The sequence below is a fragment of the Micromys minutus genome (genome assembly GCF_963924665.1).
Source record: "Micromys minutus genome assembly, chromosome: 10".
Classification (NCBI taxonomy): domain Eukaryota; kingdom Metazoa; phylum Chordata; class Mammalia; order Rodentia; family Muridae; genus Micromys; species Micromys minutus.
Genome location: NC_137979.1, coordinates 33,408,479 through 33,417,208, shown reverse-complemented (window position 1 = coordinate 33,417,208; position 8,730 = coordinate 33,408,479). Strand labels below are relative to the sequence as shown.

The 8,730-nt window shown below is 47.9% G+C and overlaps 1 protein-coding gene across 1 annotated transcript; it reads right to left on the bottom strand.

Moving 5' to 3' along the window:
- Window positions 1-1,285: 1,285 nt before the first annotated feature.
- Window positions 1,286-7,066, bottom strand: FNDC8 (fibronectin type III domain containing 8; the record flags this gene model as incomplete). The annotated part of the gene is made up of 4 exons (XM_080924333.1): window positions 1,286-1,438; window positions 1,964-2,200; window positions 2,887-3,256; window positions 6,861-7,066. 4 exons carry the CDS (start codon window positions 7,064-7,066, stop codon window positions 1,286-1,288), a joined length of 966 nt encoding a protein of 321 aa, XP_080780459.1.
- Window positions 7,067-8,730: the final 1,664 nt, after the last annotated feature.

The following is an 8,730-nucleotide window of genomic DNA, read 5'->3' as shown; positions in this document are numbered from 1 at the left end:
GTTCGTGTTGCAACTTCTTCTCCTGCAACCCCGACACTCAGTCAGGGACTCCAAGAAGGTTCACCCAGCCCCTCCCCTGCACTGGATGACAGCCACCTGAAGATCAGGAAGCCGTCCTTTCTGCTTCACAGTAAGGGAGGGAGAGCTCAGTGGCCAGTGCAAAGGCTAAGGCTGGTCATTCTGCCACATGCCTGTTTGCACAAACTAAAAAGCACATCCAGAGACCCTGTTCTCAGCCTGCTCGTGAGGACTCTGTTACTGACAGTCTTGCCACTGCCTCTCCCAGCATACTGTTTAAGGCCCTGCCAGGTCCCCGGCACTGCGTCAGGCCCTCAGGCTAGAGAAGATGGCCAGTGGGGGCCCGTTGGTGTGGTACAGCTCTAGATGACATGGGCCATAGTATCAAGAGTGACTGGTCTCAGAGGCCCTTGAAGGAATGACGGGTATCCCAGTCTTTCAGGCCTGGGCTGAGACTTTTGCCCTGCAAGAACCTTCTGTGGTTTTCTCTTGCTGTGTAGTTGGGGCTCAGCACTGTCTCTTCATGGCCTCCAGTCGCCTGTGCAGAGATCTCTGGGTTTGCCTGGTAATAGATCCTTACACTTCCTACCTCCTTTCTGGGCTCTTATGTTTTGCATGTCACGAGGCTGAGTATTTGGCTTCCCCCCTCACATCAGAATAGGGCTGCATGAGACACAGGAACCACAGTAGATTTGCCCGGTGTTGGGGGCATGTGTGTCACAGCGATCCTGCACCTGAGCCCCAGGAGACAGTGACCTTGTACTTCCCAAGGGAGGGATTCATAAGCTAGGGTTCAGCTGGAACATTCCCCTAGAGCTGGGCATTTAGTCTGGAGTGTCAGCCTATCACCCAGCCATCCTTATTCTACCTGCTGGACTGCTGGTTCTGACAAGAGGCCTGTGCTCTGGCCCAGCAAAGGCTTATGGCAACAGGAAGCAGAGTTTCAGGGTACTGTAAGGGCCTTCAGTTCTTTAATGGGGACCTGGAACCAGCCCAGGTCAGGGAGAAAGTAGGGTGTCTAGTAGCTGTTGGGCAGTGACTGAGCCTGGCCCAGCCCCACATGTCACTAGGTGAACAGGACTCCTGTCTATCCATGGCCCCCACCCAGGGGTGAGGTTCCAATACATCTGCCCCAGGCCCTAGGCTGGTGGATAACTAGTGGTTCTTTGGCTTGGAGCTTGATAGTACAGTACATCTTATGGTTCTGGTTCCTAAGGATCCAGAGCCAAGGCAGACAGTGGGCAGGGATAGCTCAACCCATCCCCCGTTAATATGGATATAGGTATTCCAGGTCCTCCAGCCTCCGCATCTCCTCCATCGCCATGGACACGGTTCTCTGTTGAGCTTGTTTGCGCTGCACAGTGACCTGGATGGGATTGTTCTCAGGGAAGCTGTTGAAGTCAGTAGACATAGTTGCAAACTGAAACAAAGCAAACACGTTCGGGATGCCTTCCCAGGCTAGAGCCTTGGTTATCTCATCCTCATTATCCTCTTGCTGCTAAGTGAGATCTTAGCCTCATGCCACACAGATACTGTGGGGTTCTCTATCCTAACCCTTAAGACACCTACAAGCTGTTCCCTATGGTCTCTTCCATTTTCCCTTCGCAATTCTTGGTCCACTCACAGTTGTTGGAATTAAGGAATATGAGAACTCCTGGCTTTGGAAAGTGAACGTGATACTACTATAATTATCAGTTTGCATTTCCTATGGGTCCTGAACAGCTTAACCCATAAACCTTTCAGGGAACAGCACTGTAGAGTTAATGCGTGTTGGCCCACGCATAGGGAAGGAAAGCAGGGACATGAGGCGTGGGGGATTCCTGCCCATAACCACCCCCTTGTACTTTCTCACCCATCTGGACCAATGGTCCAGATCTAACAGGTCTCAATATCTCTGATCTAACTTCCCTCCCTAGTCCCCTGCCTTTCTGCTCCCGGGACTCACCTTATAGGGTCTGCACCACTTCCCCACCCCTGCTGTGTTGGCGGCCCGGACAGTAAGGCAGTAGCTCGTGTTTGACTTCAGCTCCATCAGTTTGACAGTGGTGCCCAAGATCTTGTTGAAAATCCAAGGGCGGTTCTTGACCTTGGGCATCTCCTTGTCACCTGGTTTGGTTGCCTCCTGCAGCAGTACCTGGTAGAAACTGACCTGCTGCTTGCCTGCAGCATAAGTCCAGGAAATCTAAGCGAAGAGAGAACCCAGGGTTCCTCAGGTCTGGCCTAGCCCATAGTGTATGTGGGGGTGGGGGTAGGGGGCATCACAATGACTCTTCCATTTCTCTTCCTACTGGAGCTCACTCAGGCAGGTCTAGAGGGAAGTGTACCCACATGCCTTGCAGCACAGGGACAGAGGAGTCAGCTGAGAACTACCTGTGGGAAGCATCTTCCAACTACAGAGAGGTCATCACACAACTGATGACAGACTAGAAATCTGACTCAACATCTTTGGGAGTTATCATGACATTCCCATTACATTGTCCGGTGTAAGCAATGCATATTGTCAGGCCTCCCTCAAACCTCTAGGGATGGAGTCTAGGTGCTACCAAGGTGGCCTGTAAGAACATTCTTGCCAGACGCCCTCAGGACACTGAGGCTGTGGCATACATCTACACTTGACAGTTTCAGCTCATGCTCAGCTGCAAGTAACCTTTCTCTCTGAATTCATGACAAGCTTAATCTGACTCTCTTCTGCATTGAACAGGGAAGCAATGAGCCTTTTTCATCTTGTGCTGAAGCTTCATAGGCACATGCCCTCCTGCCGCCCTTCCTAAACAATGAACGGGTCAGAATGCAGGGGCGATTCCTTCACAATCCTCAGAGCTTAGTCTAGAGTCTACACAGTAAGCCTTTGCCACGAGAAAAACATACCACGGCTGTGGAATCGCCAACAGTGTGTTCACAAATGAACGGAGCCTCTGGCACATCCATGACCACAGAAGACTCAGAGCGTGTTGAGGTGGTATCTGTGTCTACTGCAGGGTTGTCAAAGTCCAATAGGCCCCTGGTGGCCATTTGGGACTTAGATGAACGGGGGCAGATGGCCATATTCTCCTTTTCTGTGTTCTTGACCAGTGATGATAAACTGAGTTTGTTCAGCTCACCCTCCAGGATCCCGGCAAAGAAGCTGCTGTTGGGCTGGGTCACGGCCATTTTGACGGGGTTCATCAGAGTGGACGGTACAGGGGACACACTAGTGTCATCCGAGCTGTATTCAGAATCTTCTGCTGGTATCTGCATCCTGGAGAGGGAAGGACATGGATGTCAGATGTCACATGGAGGCTACTCCACCACATACAGCCTGAGGAACCCTGAATACATGCTCTGGGGGGCTCAATCTACCTGAATCCCCAACTGTGAGATAGCTTGAAACATGGTCACCAGCATGAGACTCACAGGGTGCTCACTAAGACAGCACACTCTTGACTCCTGGTGCCCAGTGGGGACAGGAGCTACATTTTAAATAAGATCTTCAGATGTTTCTGGTACTAAGTGCTCTGAGAAGCACACGTTTAGAAACTGTTAAAACTCAATTCTCCCACCAAAATGGGGTGCAAGTGTCCCAGAAAATGACCGCAGCCAGCTGACCAGAATGAAGGGAAATGTCTGCAAGAAAGCAACAAATCAAGGTAATTTCTTTGCAAATGCTTCTTTAATATTACTTCACATTTAATGTAATTTTATTTACTTGCGTTTTAATGATATCTAACACTATTAATTATAAAGCATGTGAAATTAATAGTCTGTACTATGTGTAATACATATGTTGGAGAAATTCTCTTGTTTCACTGGGTGTGGTGGCACAAACACATGTGTAATTCTAGTACCCCAGGAGGATCAAATGTTCCAAGCACCAGTCTGAGCTATACAATGAGACCCTTGACTCAAAAAAAAAAAAAAAAAAAAAAAAAAAAAAAAAAAAAAAAAAGTAAAAAGCAAAGCAAACAAAATTCTTGTTCCTCTGTGTGAATCCCCATAAGTTCATCTGTTTGAGTCCTTGGTCCCCATTTGGTGAAACTGTTAGGGAAGAACTAAGGGGTGTGGCCTTGTTGAAGGAGGTGTGGTTTTAAAGGACTAGGGGGTGTAGCCTTGTTAAAGGAGGTGTGGTTTTGTTGGAGATATGTGACTGTGGGTGGAGTTTGAGGTTTCAAAAGCTAGCACCAGCCTTCCCCAACCCCACCCCATCACCGTGGGTCTGTAACTTGGGGACCAGATATAAGATCTCAGGCACTACACCAGCCTGCCTGCCACCATGCTTCCTGCCATGATGACAATAAACTACCCTCTGACACTGTAAACAAGCTCACAATTAGATGCTTCCTTCTGTGAGTTGCCTTGGTCATAGAGCTTCCTCACAGCAATAGAACAATCACTAAAACATCACCCATTTTACATGTTTTTTGTTTTTAAATTAGGGGGAATTTTAGACACACACAGAGAGTAACACGTTACACTTTCAGAATTTAAGATATATTGGCCTTACTAAGACTCTCTGGACACCTCCCCTCTCACACTACATAGCTGTAGCTGATGCAGCCAGCAGGGTAAGTGTTTTTGTTTTGTTTTTACCTGTTTATTATTCACTATGCTGCATATGTATGTTAACCTGAGGCAAGAACTATTACTTTGCATGTTTTGCATGTCTCTAGACTCTATATGAATAAAGACATCATCCAGTAATACCTATTGAAAACCTGGCTTTGCTCCATGCTGTGCTTTGATTTGTCTGTACTGACACATGCAGCAGGGGCTTCGGCTGTTTTGTCTGGTGTGTGTGTGTGTGTGTGTGTGTGTGTGTGTGTGTGTGTGTGATGAATATTTGTTACTTTTTAATCTATGTGTGTTGGCACTTTATCTACATGTATGTATGTACACCACATGCATACAGAGGCCTGAGAGGACAATGGATCAACAGTTACAGATAGTTCTGACATCATGTGGATGCTGGGAACCCAACCCTGGTCCTCTGGAAGATGAGCCAATGCACTAAGGTCTGAACCAGTCCCTGCATGGAAATGTTTTGTTGCTATTCTTTGCTATTGCAAAGGAAATACATAACCCTGCATGGTGATGGAGTGCACCAATCCAAAAAAATAAAATCTTTCAAATCCTTAAAAACAAGTTTGATTGATACAAACCTATAACTAAACTCCACAGACCGATGGAACATGGCCTGTGATGCGCTCCGAGGCCTCTGAACTTCTGTCATTATTATTTTCATTTTGGTTTCTACCACTTAAGATTTCCTGGTGTGTAAACAGGTCCTGCTCTACCTTTCTACCTTAGTCTACTCCAGCTTACAACTTCCTGTTTGCTTCACGGGCCATATGTCCTCCCTTGGCTCTAACCCACAAACTCCCGAGACAGCTGGATGAGTCTAGAACACTCACCCCTCAGCCCACACTGCCCTTGAAGGACAGTTGAAGCAGATGTTCTCTAAGTCCGGTATTTAGGCTGAAGTGTCAGAAGGCTGACGTCATTTATTCAGACTGTCCTAAGAACTTCTATTTTAGAGTCACCCACTGGAGCTGGGCACTGGTGGCACATGCCTAACCCCAGCACTCAGGAGGCAGAGGCAGGCAGATCTCTGAGTAGGAGGCCAGCCTGGTCTACAGAGCAGGGACAGCCAGGGTTATACAGAGAAACCCTGTTTCAAAAAAATAATCAATCAACCAACCAACAACATGAACAAAAACAACATAGACTCCCCTACTAAAAAAGCTAGTGCTAATGTAGGCACAGAAGGCTGCTGTACACTGGACTGCTTGCAGAATGTGTCTCTTCCCTGATTTCCACAGCAGCCCTGCTGGATAGTTGTTAGCCCTTGAACTTGGCTGAGGCCATTTCTCTAAGTGATAGAAATTGGATTTGAACTCAGGACTCCTTGTCTGAGACTCACCCCCTCTTTCCACCCTCCATCCCCCTTAGTAAATCATGACGTTTCCTACAAACAATGGTTATCTTAGATCACAATGGTGGCCTAGAATGGATACATCCCTCTCTAACCAGCACCCAGTCTGTGGATCCCAGTGAAAATTAAAGTATGGAACCCTTTAAAAAAGTAATTATAAAAGGAGCTGAAGAGATGGCTCAGCATTTAAGTACACCAGCACTCTTCCAGAGGACCCGGGTTCCATTCCCAGCACCCACATGACAGCTCAGACCTGTCTGTAACTCCAGATCTGGAGAATCTAACACCCCACACAGACATGTACACAGCCAAAAACACCAATGCACATGGAATAAAAATAAATTTTAAAATGAATTATAAAAGATTTCATGTCTGGAGCTGGAGAGATGGCTCACTGGTTAAGAGCACTGGCTGTTCTTGTAGAGGACCTAAGTTCAATTCCCAACATCCGCATAGTAGATCAAGACAGTGATAACAGAACATTATACTAAGCCTGGGGCCCATTCATAGCAAGCAGAATAAGAAGCACCCTCTGACTAATCCAGAATGCTCTCCTAGAATGGGGAACCTACATGCTCTCAAAACTGATGTGGGGGAACTGGAGAGATGGCCCAGAGGTTAAGAGCACTGACTCCTCTTCCAGAGGTCCTGAGTTCAATTCTCAGCAACTACATGGTGACTCACAACCATCAGTAATGAGATCTGGTATTGTCTTCTGGCCCGAAGGCATATGTGCAGGCAAAATGCTATATATATAACAAACAAACAAACAAACAAATCTTTAAATAATTTCTCTTAAAAAAACAAAGCTGATGTGGGGCTCCAGGTGAATGCATGGGGAACCTCCTGATATGTTTTTGTCTGCAGGGATCTGCCACAATCGCCTGCAACGCTTCTCCAGGCTTAGAAAAGAGGACCCCAAAGTGTATCTTACATGATGTCGGTGTTTTCTTCCTCTGAGTAGTTGACCAAGCTGCGTCCTGAGGGAAGCAGGAGGCCTTTGGTAGCCATGGACCGGTTAATAAACTTCGGGTTTGGACAGGGCTTTGGCAGTTGGTCGATCACATTCATAACACTGAGGGTCTCCTTCTTCGGTACAGCCTCCTCCCCACCCCCTCCTTTACAGAATACTGTTGCCATCTGGTGTGGGTGGGGTGCAGGGTTGCCACCACCCTGCAGGACAACCAGCTGGCAGGAAGCAGAGAAAAACTGAGGCAAGGGTCCCACCCTTCGTTGGGTGGGATAGGTCTGCAGTGCTCTGACTTCACAATCATCACAGAGTGTAACAATTAGGGGCCGGCCTCCCCTTGATATGAGGTTTGCTATGCAGCTGGACAAACCAAAAGCCTAGGTTAGGGGTTGGGTCGAGCCAAGAAACAAACTTAATGGCCCCTTCCAGCACACATGGCCCCCTCTAGGCCACATTTGTAGCCACAGCTACTTGATCCTCTTCTGAAGACTTCAAAAGGCTTAAAAGCTTGTGCCCCCTTAGAGCTGTCCAGGAAGGGGTAGCAGGCTCCTGACAGAGAGAACACCACTTGGCCTGAGCCAACACAGACTTTGAAAAGGAAGCCTTTGCCTGCTGATGTTTCTAAGGTTCTCTCTCCTGGTGTCTAATCAGCAAATCCCACCTTAGCCAATAACATAGGCACAGTGAACGCTTACCATTATAGCTCACAGAGTAGGTGGTTTCAGGGTTAGGATTCCAAATACCTTGAAAGATTGAGAAACAGTGGTGATCATGGGGAAATATTTCTAAAAACTGAACCAGGGTACAGGACTTAGGAAGAACACCCACAAGTCCCGATGAGGGGGAAAGTTGTGTAACGCTGGCTTTGCAGCGGGATGTGGACTGTGCTTCCCAGCTGTGTAACTCAGAGAATAACAATCTGTCTGAGCCTCAAATCCCTTCAACTACAGAGTACAGACAGAAATAGAACCTCAACCGTGGGTCAGTGAAACTGCTTTATTCTGCTAGATATGGTAAAAAAAAATTCAGAATAGTAAACTATATTTTATAGACTCAAGCATTCCCCTACTCCCATTAAAACCTTTGGGAAAGATGGGGCTAGAGAAACGGCTAAGTGGTTAGGAGCACTGACTGCTTTTCCAGAAGACCAGCATGTACCTGGTGGCTTTTACTGTAACTCCAGTCCAGGGGAATCTGACCCCCTCTTCTGGCTGCCTTGGGCACCAGGCATGCAAGCTGTGCATAAACATCCAAACAGGCAAAACATTTGGAAAATACAGAGTCACAGGTGCTCTCTGTGAACTTTGCTAGATCTCAGCTCGATCATACAATCTGTAATGATCTGAATTGATTCCTTTTCACTGTCTCCCTAACATGAAGGCTACTAGAAGTCAGGGGTGCTTCACTCAGTAAGTTGAGTTAGATAGAGTGTCCTCTAGCTTTGCAAATAGAGCAAGAGACACTTATTGGAAGGGTGTGTGTGTGTGTGTGTGTGTGTGTGTGTGGTGTGTCTGTCTGTGCTTGTGTGTTTGCAGTGACCAGAGCAGCTCTGCGCCTTGCAGGTGGGTGGCCCGAGTCGCAAGGCCGCTGCATTTGCTCTCGTGGTCAGCAGATGGCGCTGCAGGCCTGGACCACAAAAGACGCGGCTCCAGACGCGGAACCCGGAAGCGCCGGCCGGGAGGGGGCGGGCCCAGGTCGCAGGAGTCCGGCGAGTTACAAAGGGTTTGAGTTCCTTCCCCCGACCTGCATCCTCTTCCCGACCCCTCATATTGTGCTGGCACGCTAGGACCTTTTCCTTAAGTGGAACTGAGGAATACCCAGAGTGGGGGAATCA